General features: G+C 36.4%; 2 protein-coding genes and 1 long non-coding RNA gene across 3 annotated transcripts; all 3 read left to right on the top strand.

Annotated features, from left to right (window-relative positions):
• The first annotated feature begins 1,859 nt into the window (after nucleotides 1-1,859).
• LOC103409481 (uncharacterized) lies at nucleotides 1,860-4,597 on the top strand. Its single transcript, XR_011581934.1, has 2 exons — nucleotides 1,860-2,190; nucleotides 4,099-4,597. It is a non-coding gene; the product is annotated as an uncharacterized lncRNA (long non-coding RNA).
• Nucleotides 4,598-5,717: 1,120 nt separating this feature from the next.
• LOC139196749 (uncharacterized) lies at nucleotides 5,718-6,931 on the top strand. The gene is made up of 3 exons (XM_070823088.1): nucleotides 5,718-5,722; nucleotides 6,363-6,573; nucleotides 6,656-6,931. The coding sequence occupies exons 1-3, from the start codon at nucleotides 5,718-5,720 to the stop codon at nucleotides 6,929-6,931; spliced, it is 492 nt and encodes a 163-aa protein (XP_070679189.1).
• Nucleotides 6,932-9,219: 2,288 nt separating this feature from the next.
• Nucleotides 9,220-9,621, top strand: LOC139196750 (cyclin-T1-3-like). Its single transcript, XM_070823089.1, has one exon. It carries the CDS (start codon nucleotides 9,220-9,222, stop codon nucleotides 9,619-9,621), a length of 402 nt encoding a protein of 133 aa, XP_070679190.1.
• Nucleotides 9,622-14,231: the final 4,610 nt, after the last annotated feature.

The following is a 14,231-nucleotide window of genomic DNA, read 5'->3' on the forward strand; positions in this document are numbered from 1 at the left end:
TAGAGGGGGATACTACTTGGTGGATCTTGAGGGAAACAGGCATAAACATCCCATTAATGTTAAATTCTTAAAGAAATATTGTCCTACGTTGTGGGATGTCAGAGATTGTTATATTGAAGAGGATGCAGGGTAAAGAAAGCTTCGGGATATCAATGTGCAGTGTATGTTTATCAATAATTCAAGAAGATGGAAAGACAAGAGTTGCTGAGATAATGTATATTTCATTTCGACAAATTGATGAAATTTACAAAAGATTCAAAGCCGACGTATTACAATCAAATCTCTTGCTGGATGCAATGGTATCTTCAGCTGATCTTCAGATGTCTTCATGGATGGAACCCAATCAGGTGATCGGGTTGTGCGGCCAACATGAGCCTGGTAGAGGATCCTCAGACAGGACCATCACCATAGGTGATGGTCAAGCCCGACTTATCATCGCAATAAGCAGGAAGACAAGCCTTCGAGAGGAAACAGCCTGACCAGGGGTGTTAAAGATAGCGGGGTGTTCGACCAAGGGTGTTGGAGATAACAATCCTTTGATGAAAGCCCTTTTTTTCTCACGAAAATGGAGTTTTAGGAAACCCCACTCAAAGCCGGAGAAACCCATTTCTCAGTTTCTGAACGCTCGAGGAAGATGGAAGAGAAGGCTGAAGAGGATTTGATGGCTTGACAGAAGAAATTCCGAGCCAGAATTTATAGAGCCCCAGAGGGTAGTTCAAAGGTCGCGAGGAGAACAAGGGGCACAAGGTTGCCTCATCCTGTCTAGAAAACACGAAGTTCCAAAAGATTGAGATACACGCATGCGGATATTCAATCAATGATGGCGCCTGGGATTCCAACCTTAACATTAATTGAAGGGGGCACTGTTTGGATCAAAACTTGAAACTTTAGGCTCAAGAAAGGAGCTAGCCCAAAAGGAGGCCCGAAGGGAAAGACAGCCGAAGCCCCAGTCAAAGCCCAGAAGGCAGAAAAGGCCTTTTCTGACTTGATACAGCTCATGAAGACCACTTGCTTACCTACCCAAAGGCCAAGTGGTATAGACTGACCAGCTACACATCCCATAAAAGTACTTTATGATGGCAGTACATGTAAAAAAGCTGATGAGTCATCACCCTTCAAACCGCATTCGGGCAAGGTTGCTGCTATAGGAGACCAAGCCGAGTTGTCTATATAAGAAGAAAGAGAAACCAGGAATAAAGACACTCAAACAAACAAACAAACAAATGCAAGCACAAACTCTGCTCAAACCAGATTTGCCAAAAGCCTTCTTTTATCTAGTTTATTAGCTCTGCTGCTCACTTGCAGTATCGATCTCATTTGTAGCTTTTATGTACTCATTTCCAGTCATATAAATTACAAGCAATCTGCAATTTTAGTCACTTTCCTCTGTCATTTATATTTCCAAGAAACCTTGTCATTTACATATTGTTCTATCTCTCCATATAAGTAAAGTCCTTATTTTTAAGGCAAACAAAGAACCTTAATTTGAGCAACTCCCACTCAAATGGCACAATCTCTTGATTTGAAGTCAAAAGGCGCAACCTCAATCATTCAAATCCCGTCTACTAGCGGCATCTAGTAGTTGCACGCCCGCACCCACCAATCTCGTATGTGAAGTAAATCCCCGGCTTGCCCGCAAGGCGCCATGGCGGATTTAGGGAGCGAATAGTTATTATATTATGTTTCATTTAGATATGCTTTTTAAATGATTGAAAGTACTTTTAGATAAAATGTTTTTTGGTTCCAAAAGTAAAGTATTTTATGCAAGAAGTACCAGTTATGTGCTTCTTCAGAAAGTACTTTCTATAATTTTCCAGAATTTACTTACATTTTTATTAAAAATTAGTTCAAAAAATATTACAATAAAAAACGCTTTTAACCAAGCTGTTAGACATCCACAGCACTCAGTCAGAAGTTTGTCTAAATTAATTCCTCGAAACTAATACCAATTGGTGAGGCGATGTTTCAATTCTTCTCAAAGCAAAAGCAATCCCAAATACTTGCTCTAATGCTAGTAGTTGCAGTCCCTCTGTATTTCTCCTTCAATTTTACACAACCCAGACCGAAAGCAATCACTTCATCCGGGTCTGAAGAAGAAACTCCCATGGCCGCCAACGAATTTGGTGTAAAAGTTGAAAAAAATCCCACTCAATCCAAACTGACTGAGCTTGGAGTCGCAACTTGGCCCAAGTATGTAACTCTTCATCTCCCATTCTCTTATTATATGCTGATTGAATGAGAAAATTGGGTGATGGTTTTGTTTTGTTTGGCTAGTGAGAAAATTGGGTTTTGTTTTTGGGGATGGATTATAGAAAATCAGACCATTTCAGTCACTTGGTAGGAAATTTTGTTTGTGTTTGTATATGATGATCTGTGATTTTACATGAAAGATTTCAACTTTGATGTTTTGGTTTTACTTCCCCTTGCTTGTTGGTAAACCCCTGAAATTTTTCTTACCCAACGTGGTCAATACTGTTCTGGATAGAACAATTGTAATACCAGGGGTCATAAGGAGGCTATGAACATGATGGATAGCTTGGAAAAAGAAAGGAAAACAAAATCTATGCTACATTTGAGACCACCCGTCAAATTATTCGATTTGATCTGGAGTGTGGAGACTAGGAGTGAAAGACATTACAATTGAGCATTGACCTTATTGAACATCCACTTCTCACTGGCCATGTGATCTTGGTAGTGCTTCAGCTTTGTGTTATTTGCTTACAAGAAGCATGATATATCACATACCAGAAATATATCGTTCTTTCCTTAAAGTTGTCAACTATCGGGCTCCCCTGCCCTCTTGTCATTTAGTTGACGGCTGGTTGGAGTGGACGTACTGGGCATTTAACCCCTGTCCTCCTTCAATCACCTATGCCAGCAGTCCTTGTCGGTTTTAGCCATGGTTGCTCTGTTAGTTTCTTCATTCAGTTTATCTCTTTCGGCCTTGTCTTATCCTCCTGTGGAAAAGACTTTGCCTCCCTGTCGTAATTGAGCTCTCTGGTCTTTTCCCTGAATGAAGTACTATTTCGATTAAAAAAAAAAGTTTTCAACTATTCATTTTGCTCGACAAGTTCATAGATGAAGGAGATATCACAGCTAATGAAGTCAACGTTAGCTAGTACAATCAGCAGTTAGTTCAGAATTGGTTTTGATCTTCTTTATTCAATTCTACAATTAGATTTGTTATCATCTGTTGGTTGTTAGGCTAAATATACTCTCGGAATTGCATTATATAAATACTGGAGTTGTACACTTCATTGATTAAGAAATGAAATCATTTTTGTCATATTTCATTATGGTATGTTGTGGATGGAAAAATTATAAAAACCCTCGCTCATGAGGAGGCTATGAACATGACGGATAAATAGATGGGTCGTGGGAGCTGCAAATAGCTTTGGGAAAGAAAGAGAAAAAAAAAAAAAAAAAACGTTACATTTGAGACCAACCTGTCAAATTATTCGATTTGATCTGGAGCATGGAGAGTAGGAGTGAAAGAAAATACAATTGAGCACTGACCTTAGTGAACACCCGCTTCTCACTGTCAATGTGATCTCCTTAATGCTTCAATTTTGTGTTATTATTTGAAGAAGTATGGTATATGATATCCAGGCTATATATGTGCTTCCTTAAAGTCATGGACATTGCTCGACAATTTCATAGATCAAGAAATAAGATATAGGATGATATTGAATTTTCTAGGAAGCTACATAGTGCAAAAACTCCCTTTTCTTGACGACGTACATTGCTAAGGCTGGAAGTATGTGAATTTGGCTAGCGCCACAAGGGCACCCTTCTTTATTTTGTCCCAGCTCTTGTTTTGAATTTGGAGGACAAATTATAAGTTTTCTCATTAAACTGTTAGTTTTAGCTGCACTGGTATACCAAACTTTTTTTGTAAAACCGCTTAATAATCATTTTTATAAAGAATAATCTGGAAGCTTGGGACATATGTTCCTTGTAACAGAAAAGAAATAAGACCCTATAGCTGCACATTTCATGTTTAATCCATGTGCATTAGAGGAGCTTTTCTTGTTTATTTTATACACGTACACCATGTTATTATTTTGCAATGAACTGGATTGTGAATTCATTCAATAGGTGGAGTTGTGGTCCAAGCAAATTTCCATGGTCATTCAGTGCCACGGAGACTATGTATCTGCTGGAGGGGAAAGTGAATGTTGAAGTTGATGGGAAAGAAGGATCTTTCACAATCGGGGCCGGTGATTTTGTTGTCTTCCCTAAAGGAATGAAGGTCACTTGGGATGTCATTGAAGCTGTGAACAAGCATTATAGCTTGGAAGAGTGACGGATTTTGTCTTTCAACTGATGTTGGTGAAGCATGCCATGTAAAACGACAGATTGTACTCTCAGTTTATGTGGTATTTGTGTATGTTATGTTGTGCGAGTTACTGAGTTCTTAGAGGCATATTTGCTCTCGTGTTAGATGCAATGAACGGTTAGAACGTTATTGATCTTATGAAGATCCGCACAAGACTAGCTATGACATGTAGTCTTTTAAGCAGAAAATGGAACTATTCCGTTTCATTGAGTTCTGTAACTTCTGTTGCATCACAACAATATGTCTTAGTTTTGCACAGTTTGTGGCCTTTATGTTTTCACATATATTTTTCCCCTTTACCTAATACGAAAGGCCGAGATAACATTGATATGAAATAGGGACATCAAGGTGGCGAGGCGATATCCATAACGAATTGTGCGACTCTGAGTGGGAAATTAAAAACGTGTCGTGAGGTGTGATAGGTTTGGACATTGTCACTTTGGGTCCTTAATTCATGTAAATATTTCCTATTGTTTTGCAACACTGGTGAAAATGGGGGCCTCTGATTAACTGTTGGGGCTGCGGAATTTAGGGAATTTGATAATTGTGTTGATATCACAAGGTACATATATACCCCTAGTCAGTGACTTGGATTACAAGTAGAATTGCATTTTTTTTCCCATATAAAAATGATTGGCTAAGTTCATGTGTGCTTAGGTGGGTTTAAAGGGGTGGAGAATGATTTATGCGCATTGTTTTTCACTTCACCCACACCTATGTGCAGTATGCGAAAAAGAAGGTGCATAACCTTTATTTATTTATTTATTTTCAAGGAATAAATCACAGCCTTTGCTATAATCTTTCGATGACTACATTTTTTAAATTTTGGCTCTAATTTTTCAAGGAAGCTAAAAAAATCTTTCATTCTTGCTTTCTTTTTGGCGTCGTTTAGTTTGGAGGATTGAATTGAATGGATAACAAACGAGACTTTTAGGTGACTATAAATTTTTAATTTTTAATGATTTTAGTTGAGGATTAGATATGTGAAGGATTGGAATGTACAACCTTCAAGGTGCCCATAATTTTTTTATTTCATTGTTAAGCATACTTTAAATAGTTGTTTATTCCATTTCAATTCAATATTCATACAGAATTAGGCTTCCAGGTGCGTTTTATAACACAACACTTATTATGTTATAGTGTCCGATAAAAAGTTCAATATATCCAACTGAGAGTAGGTTTCTCTTACTGTGGTAATAATTTTAGTTACTAGAGTTAGAGAAATAATTCAGTGTGTGGGGAACACGGTTCGGTACATCAAGTATTATAATGCAAGTGGTTGGAAATTACTTGTTGAGTATCTAACTACTTGTATTGTGACACTTGATGTACCAAACTGTGTGTCCCAACACTGAAAAATCTCTCCTAGAGTTGGGGCATGAGGTACTTAGACCATCTCCAATGGTGACTTATAACCTAAAATTCCCATTCCCCCCCCCCCCAAAAAAACCCACTCCAACCCAAAACCTAAACCAAACCTAAAACTTAAAACCTAAAAGAAAGGCAAATACCAGCCACAATTTAGCCCACAAAGTAAAATGGGATCCACGGGTGAGAGTGAAAAGTGGGCTGTGAAGCCCACACCCCAAAACCTAACTCGCCTCACGTGCCTCACGCGCCGTCTTTCTTCCAGCCGAAGGCCCACCCATGTGGGTTGGTCCCCTCTGCTGTCATGGTTACTGTAGCCTAACGGCTACTTTTGTTCATCCAACGGCTATTTTAATTGAATCTAACGGCTTAGATCGAATATAATCAAATCAAACGGTCCAAATTTAAATCCAACGGCTAAAATAATTTTAAAAAATTATTTAACTTAAAATTCAACCAAAAACTCTATAAATACCTATGTATTTGTTCGAACATTCACACAAAACTCACTTTTCTCCTACAATTCTTCCAATTTTTCTTTCTACCATTTCTTCTCATTTCCAAAATTTTCAAGATGGCAAAAATAGCATGTTAGAGGTCGTAATTGAACCTTTGACGAAGATATTGCTTTATGTTTGGCATGGATTTATGTTAGCAAAGATGGTGCCATCGGCACCAATCAAAATAGAAAGGTTTTGTGGGGTAAAATCGTTGATAAGTTCCATGAAAACTCCAACGCTGGTCGAAGGGAAGTTGGTGGTGTTTATGATCAGTGGAAGATTATCAACAAAGTGTGCATTTTGTGGAAGGGAAGCTTGGAGAGAGTCATGGTTGACATGCCTAGTGGAAGGGACGCCTCAGAAATTGTGAGTTTCTTTGTTGATATTTTAGTTGTCATGTACATAATAGTATTTTGCAACTAATTGTTTTTATGTATTTGTTGCATAGGGTGACAAAGCAATGGCAATTTACAAGACACTACACCACAAAAATCAAGCTTTTAAGTTGCATCATGCTTGGAACATCCTCAAGGATTGTCCAAGGTGGGGAACCAATGCGAATCAACAATGTGGAAGATTATTTTATAATGAAGCCCCACCTCCAAATGGTGTCAATGAAGGTGTGAATTTTGCCAACAATGAAGGTGTCAACCAAATGAGCCCAACTTCTTCTTTTCCAAGGCCCCCGGGTAGAGATAAGCAAAAGGAAGCAAAGAGAAAGTGAAGTCCCAAGGTCCGATACATGCACAATTTGCTAGCGAAATGGCAAGAATGAACGAAAACCAGTTCCGTCGACAAGAAGAATCGGCCCAAATGCTTTTGGCCATGAAGGAACAAGGGGATAGGGAGCAAGAAAGGTACGAAACTAATTTGATAATGGAGGACCTCGACAAATACACTCCAGAGATGAAGAAATACTTACGTGGTAAGCAAAATGAAATTTTACAAAGGAATGCCACAAGGAATATATTTCAAGATGATGATTCATCTCAAGACTATCACCCAAGTCCATCACCAAGTCAAGATGGTGGATATCATTATTAAGTTTATGTAGTCTATGAGTTTTCGATTGTATTAAGTTTATGTGGTTTACTAATTGTCATTTTTTTAAGTGTATGTGGTTTATTAAATGTCGTTGGTATTAAGTTTTTGTGGTTTATCATGATTTTCATGTATTGATTTAGTGATTTTTCAAAATTTATCGGAATTTAAATATTTTTAGGTTAAAATATTCATAAAATTAATTTAGGATAGTCTACATAATTGTTTTTTTAAAAAAAAAAGTTAATTTAAAAAAAATAGCCTTAATTCATTCTTTGATAATCTAGGGCTAAAATTTTAGGCTAGAAGGGTTGGAGTAGAAAAACTGTTTATGGGCTCAAACCTAAATTTTCTGGGCAAAATATTTTTAGGTTTTAGGTCACCATTGGAGATGGTCTAAAATTTTAGGCCAGAAGGATTGGAGTAGAAAAGCTGTTTCTGGGCTAAAACCTAAATTTTCTGGGCTAAATATTTTTAGGTTTTAGGTCACTATTGGAGATGGTCTTATTGTTGTATTTATTTAAGGCTTATTATACAAAATAATCCTTGAGATTTGCATGATTAATAGAAATGGTCCCTGATATTTAAAATAAATAGAAATGGTCATTGAGATTGTCCAGCATCCATGATTTTGGTCATTCCGTTAAAAACTCTTTGGGCAATTTTTAAAGCTTCGTAACTCAATCGATTCTTAACCAAATTCGACCCATAATATATCACAATGAAGATTAAAAAGTTTAGAACAAGATTATACCTATTTGAAAGCCCAATGATTGCTGGAGATGACCGACAAATAGCCTGAAAGGTGGCTGGTCCGTAGGAAAACTGGAAAACTGGCCGGAAAACTGGGTAAACTTTAAACGTTTATAACTTCTTCGATACTCAACTAAATCGAGTGATTCAAAATTGAAAATCATACTTCTCGATGAGAAGAAGAGAATGGTATCTTTCTTTACTGCTAAATCGCCATGTTATGGCTGGAAAACTTCTTGAAAGTGGCTAACTTGAAAATCATTAGCCAATTTGGAGCCATTGTCAGACCAAACCCCGGTGCGTTAGCATTCAAAACAGGTACTATTATCTTCATCTTGTTGAGAAGTATGATTTTCATTTTTGAATCACTTGATTTGGTTGAGTATCGAAGAAGTTATGAACGTTTAAATTTTACCTAGTTTCCGGCGAGTTTTCCAATTTTTCCACGGACCAGTCACCTTTCAGGCTTTTTTTCCGGCCATCTCCGGCAACCATTGGCCTTCCAAATAGGTACAATCTTATTCTACACTTTCCTATCTTCATTTTGATGTATTATGGGTCAAATTTGGTTAAGAAACGATTGAGTTACAAAGCTTTAAAAATTCCCCAAAGAGTTTTTAACGGAATGACCAAAATCATATATGGGATGATGGACAATCTCATAGACAATTTCTATTGATTTTAAATCTCAGAGACCATTTTTATTGATCATGCAAAGCTCAGGGACCATTTTATGTAATAAGTCTTTATTTAATTGGCGTCTCACACAAAATGTTTGATGTGCTAGGAACATAGCTTGTACACCAAGTCTCATAATACAAGTGGTTAGAATTTTTTCTTAATTTTCAACCACGTGTATAATAATATTTGATGTATCAAATCGTGACACACTGAAAATCTCTCCTCACATTCAATAATTTTCCACCACCTATATTAAGAAACTTGTTTTTGGCATATCAAAAAAACCTTTCCTCGCATTGAATGATCGATAATTTCCGTAATTTCCACTTTTCTTTCTTCTCTGGTGCGACCGAAGTGGAAAGAAATCAAGGGTTAGGGTTTCTTTGTTTGCTTTCCGGGAAAGTGTGGGAAAATCACTTCCTTCTATTCTGGGTTGCTCTTGTTTGTTTTCAAAAGGGAATTGCGTGCGAGCGAAGTAACAAAAAAGAAGTAACAAGCAGGCAATTAGGGTTTCGCAAAAGCTTGAGCCTTTAAACAATGGGTGCCATTGGAAAGTGGTATTTCACAAAAGAGGAGATAGAAACAGAAACCCCATCTCAGATGCATGGGATTAGCCGGATGAAAGAGTCGGAATTGCGGAGATACCGCTTGTTTCTGAGGGAGTTGGGGACAAAATTGAAAGTGGGTAGGGTTACCATTTCGACCGCGATGATGCTGTGCCACCAATTTTACATGCGGCAATCTCATGGAAAGAACGATTGGAAGATTGTTGCAACTTCAAGCATGCTTCTTGCTTGCAAGTTAGTCAAAGAAGTCAGGTTTTTGAATGACATTGTTTTCGTGGGCTACGAGATTGGGGCAAAATTCAAATTGGGTCAAAAGAGTAGTAGTGGTGGTAGTATTAGACAAAAGAGTTTTTCTGGAAGCAAAGGGAATTGATCTTGCTTGGGGAGAGACTTGTGTTGCAAACAATCGGTTTTGAATTTGATCGAATCAAACATCCATATGATCCACTTGCTTCGGCTCTAAGGAGATTGAATTGTAGTAGCTATGGAGGCCTTGGTATGTTGGCTATAAGTTTGATTAAGGAGTGCCTTCAAACCATATTGTGCTTGGAGTTCAAACCCCAGTGCATTGCAGCTGGTTCAGTGGCTATTGCGGCTGAATTTCTCAAAGTACCGACACCATCTACCGGACTACTACAGATGAATGGGAAATTTTGGTGGCATGAAACTTCGTCTAGAAACCCAAGTGCAAGTTGTAGTAGCTCTCAGTCATGTGTTTCAATTAAAGAAACAGTTGATTTGCAACCTACAAAGAAACAAAGAACGTCGTTGTGAACTTAGTTCTTCTATATATATTCAGTTAGAGTTTATGCCATTGCAGTTGAGCTAGCCATCTTCCTTAATCTGTTTATTGTTTCGGGGGGCACTATGATTGGGAATCAGATTCTAATAATTTTGTAATTTTGATAGTCGATATATTGAGATACAGACACGAACCGGACAAGTACTGTAATTGTTTCACTTGATTTCAGTTGAACCGGACACAAACCGGACTAGCACTCATTAGATGGTTCTTCAACTCTTTGAGCGTCAAGTCCTAACCTACGTACACTAATTACTAGAAAAGTTCTGAAAGATTGGGAGAGAGCTCCGCCACTGTCTTGTATCGGTTTCCAAACGCTCAGTTGGATTGCATCGTATATATTACACTCTTACAAATTGTGCAGGCTAAGTTGTATGATCGTATTGTGCCATTTCTGTTGTTGTGGCAATATGGTAACTTATGTTTATTAGAAAAACAATAGTCATTAGTAATATTTTCCCTCAAAGGGTTTTATTCTTTTGACTCCATATTCTATAGGAAGCTGCAAATGGTCAGATTCTATCTACTCGACATGGTACATTTCCAAGGATGTAATCGTTAACGTCCTGAGAAACTCTTCTTCGATTTTGTCCAAGCCCCTTTTCACCGTTTTCAAAGGGCGAAAAGGCATGCTTGGTTCAGTTGTTCTGTAACCTGAGCACTTAGGAAACACATATACTTTAGCGTTACATGTGGAGAATGGGGACAAACCATGATTCGATCTTATGAGATCCAAGCAAAGGGTAGCTTGGCCAGATAGTCATTTAAGAAGAAACGAGAAACTATTCGGTTTCATTTTGTTTTGTATCATAGAAAATCTGTTCTTTTACAGTTTTCTCATTTGATTTTCTCCTTGAGAAAGATAAAAATTTCCTGCTGTCATGATGCGCCAATACTTGCAGCCATTTGGGGTTATGATGGACAAAGTAGTTACTGAGAAAAATTCTTGAATGCAGTGACGGAACCAGAATTTTTAAATAATGGGATCAGTATGTCAATAAAAAAAGCTTAACTAGATCATTCATCGAGCTATAGGCACTTATCAATTCTTGTCAACATATGTCGACAACTACTATTATTTGTAGAGGCTTGTTGAGGATAGATGCAGGATACTGTAGAGTAATGTTAAAGACTATTAAGGCTTGTCAACTAAGGTATTTAATTGAGCATATGATGCGCACAATAGAGTTGTACACAAGAAGAGAGAAAATGAAGACAAATATGATAGCAGTCAAGGGCAACCCACATGCTGACTCTACTATTGCTTGAATGTCACTTGTTATCTTCTTCACCCAACAATTTGCAGTCTACAAAGTTCGAGTTGAATTGGCTTAGGGTTGGGCAAAATTAAGGTAAAATTGTTGGGTAAAGAAGACAAGTGGTGAAATCGTTAGGAATTTAAAATCAAAATTAAAAAATTAAAAAAAATCTGTTATATTTCTTCGTTATCATTAGCCATGGCCTCACACTGAACCACGCTTCCTCTGTTGCCAATGCCAGCGAAGCAGCACACCGTAGGTTAGAATCAACTTGATTGTTGCCCACGTTTTCTACCCTATTACTTCTTATTTTTCATTTTTCCTATTTAAATAAAATCAAAACATAAAAAAATAAAATCAAATCAAAAATAAAAAAATCCGAGCGAGCAAGGAGCAACCATCTTCCTCCCGTCCTGCTACCTCGCACAGTCTGCCATGGCGCCGCCGCTACCCTTTCCTTCTACGTTTTTGTTATTTATTACAGAGACTTTTGTCGAATAAATTTCAAATATAGAAAGACTTAATTCTTTAGTGCCATTGTTACTGAATAAGCTCTTTATGAAGAAGCCTTGAGTCACATACTAACATAGATATAACAGAAATTTTGAGTTTGGGCTTATTTTCTAAGGAAAACTAATGAAAATGACTTGAAAACTTTGAGTTTTAATGGTAAGGACAAAATAAAGGGTAAAGTGAATAGTACCAAGATTGACTTTTTAGTGTAAAAATGTGGTTTTTCGTTAAAGTGAACAGTATCAGGTGCTTTTCGTTAAAGTTCCCTATTTTCTAATGGACTTTACAAGGGTTTAAATTTGATTTCTTCTTCATTTGGGGATATCTTTCAACTACCCTATCACCACGATGACCATTTTTATCCAATTAGCCCAAAATATAATTGGTGCATTTAAACTTTCTATATTTTAAAAGAAAAATATTCTTATAAAGAGTGCACAAATAGATTTTTGAAGATTTTTTTATATTAATTTAGTTTCAGTCAATCTAAGTGGTTTCGATCTAAATGTGTTTGGGAGAAAATGAGCATCATATATGTGTGTATGTGCACGCACAAGATAGAGAGAATGAGCGAGTGACAAATACTCATAATGTTCATTTTGTGACATTAATTAATATATGTGCATTGAAATTTTACCATTAAATCAATTGCTAATATGGGGACTATTCCAACCTTTTATAAGCTTATGCACAGTCTCCGATGTGGGATTAATACTCTCAACACGCTATCTCAAGTGTGACAAATTTTCAAGCCTAGCACATTGACAACACAAATTGAGTGACATGGAGCATGTGTTGCCGTTGAGCTTTACATACAGAACAACCTGCTCTGATACCATGAAAAAAGTTTAGGTTCCACCATTAAACAAATTGATAATATAATGAGCAGTCTAACTTATAAGCTCATGCAATGTCCCCAATGTAGGATTAATCTCTCAACACTAGCAACTTTGATGTTGCCGAAATCTTATAAGGCACAAATATTCAATTTGGTCGGGTATTCCGTATCTGATGATGGATACTCTCGCATACTTGTTAGATACGTATCATGATCAATAAATACGACTTTGACTTAATTTATAAGCATATCCCACATTTGGAATACAAGTATCAAGCTTTTAGGATACCTTTATCCTGTCAGATGATAAATTACGAGGATAAAATTAATAAGGTATGAAAGTTGATGAATATGAACAGCTTGGCTCTAATTGAAACAAAGAATATAACTAATGTCATGATGGCGATGCCGCGTGGTGTGGGAAGATGAAGAAGGGGGCCAGGGGTTGGGTCATTCACGATTTTGCTAGAATTTTGGTTTCAAGAGGAGGGGCGGGGGACGGGGGATTTTCAAGTAGCTAAGGCCATCTCTAACCGATGGCTGGCTAGAGGGCTTGTTTGAGCCCTCTGGCCCTCCAAGATTCTCCAAGATATTAATATTTTAATGAACAGTACATGACCATATTTGCATCCGTCTCCAACCGAGGGCCAGAGGGCTCGTTTTAGCCCTGTCACAAAAAACCATCTCCAACCGAGGGCCAAAGGGTCATAGGGCCAAACATAATTTATTATTTTAAAACTACAACTTAAATTCAAATCCAACGGCTAAGTGAAGCCTCGAGTAGGCGTTTACGTTTTATGTTTTTAAATGTTTTTAAAAATGTTGTTTAAGTTTCATGTTGTTAAATGTTTTTTTTATGTTGTATAATTTTTATGTTGGTTAATGTTATTTAATGTTGTTTCATATTGTTTAATGTTGTTTCATGTTACTTAATTTAATTTAATGTTGTATAATGGCCTAGAAAGTTATAGGAAAAAATAGAATTGAAAGAAAATATGAAACAAATTTTGTGAAACAGAAGTTATAGGAAAAAAATGGAATTTAAAAAAATATGAAACAAATTTTGTAAAATAGAAGTTATATGAAAAAAAAAATGAATCAAATTTTGTAAAATAGAAGTTATAGGGAAAAAATAGAATTTAAAAAAAAATTGAAACAAATTTTGTGAAATAGAAATTATAGGAAAAAAATGGAATTTAAAAAAAAAATGAAACAAATTTTGTAAAATAGAAGTTATAGAAAAAAAAAATAGAATTTAAAAAAAAATTGAAACAAATTTTGTAAAATAGAATTGAAAAAAAATATGAAACAAAATTTGATTCATATGAAAAGGAAAAAAAGAAGTTTAAATTCATATAAAAAAAAACTGTTAATACAACGGCTACTAGCTGTTATAATAAAAAAAATTCAAACTATTAGTGTCGGTTATAACCGACACTAATAGTAATTAAAAAATAAATTGCCTTTGAATAACTATTACTGTCGGTTATAACCGACAGTATTAAAAAATCCTTCTTTAATGCTGTCGGTTATAACCGACAGCAATAGGAAAACATTAAAAAAAAAATAGC

This window comes from Malus domestica, chromosome 06 (genome assembly GCF_042453785.1).
Source record: "Malus domestica chromosome 06, GDT2T_hap1".
Taxonomy (NCBI): domain Eukaryota; kingdom Viridiplantae; phylum Streptophyta; class Magnoliopsida; order Rosales; family Rosaceae; genus Malus; species Malus domestica.

Bases quoted from the DNA above. Each gene is read 5' to 3' on its own strand.
- LOC139196749 (XM_070823088.1), top strand. The intron at 6,574-6,655 runs GTGAGTTTCTTT...TTTGTTGCATAG, and splicing joins GAAGGGACGCCTCAGAAATT to GGTGACAAAGCAATGGCAAT.
- LOC139196750 (XM_070823089.1), top strand. From the start codon at position 9,220: ATGGGTGCCATTGGAAAGTGGTATTTCACAAAAGAGGAGATAGAAACA.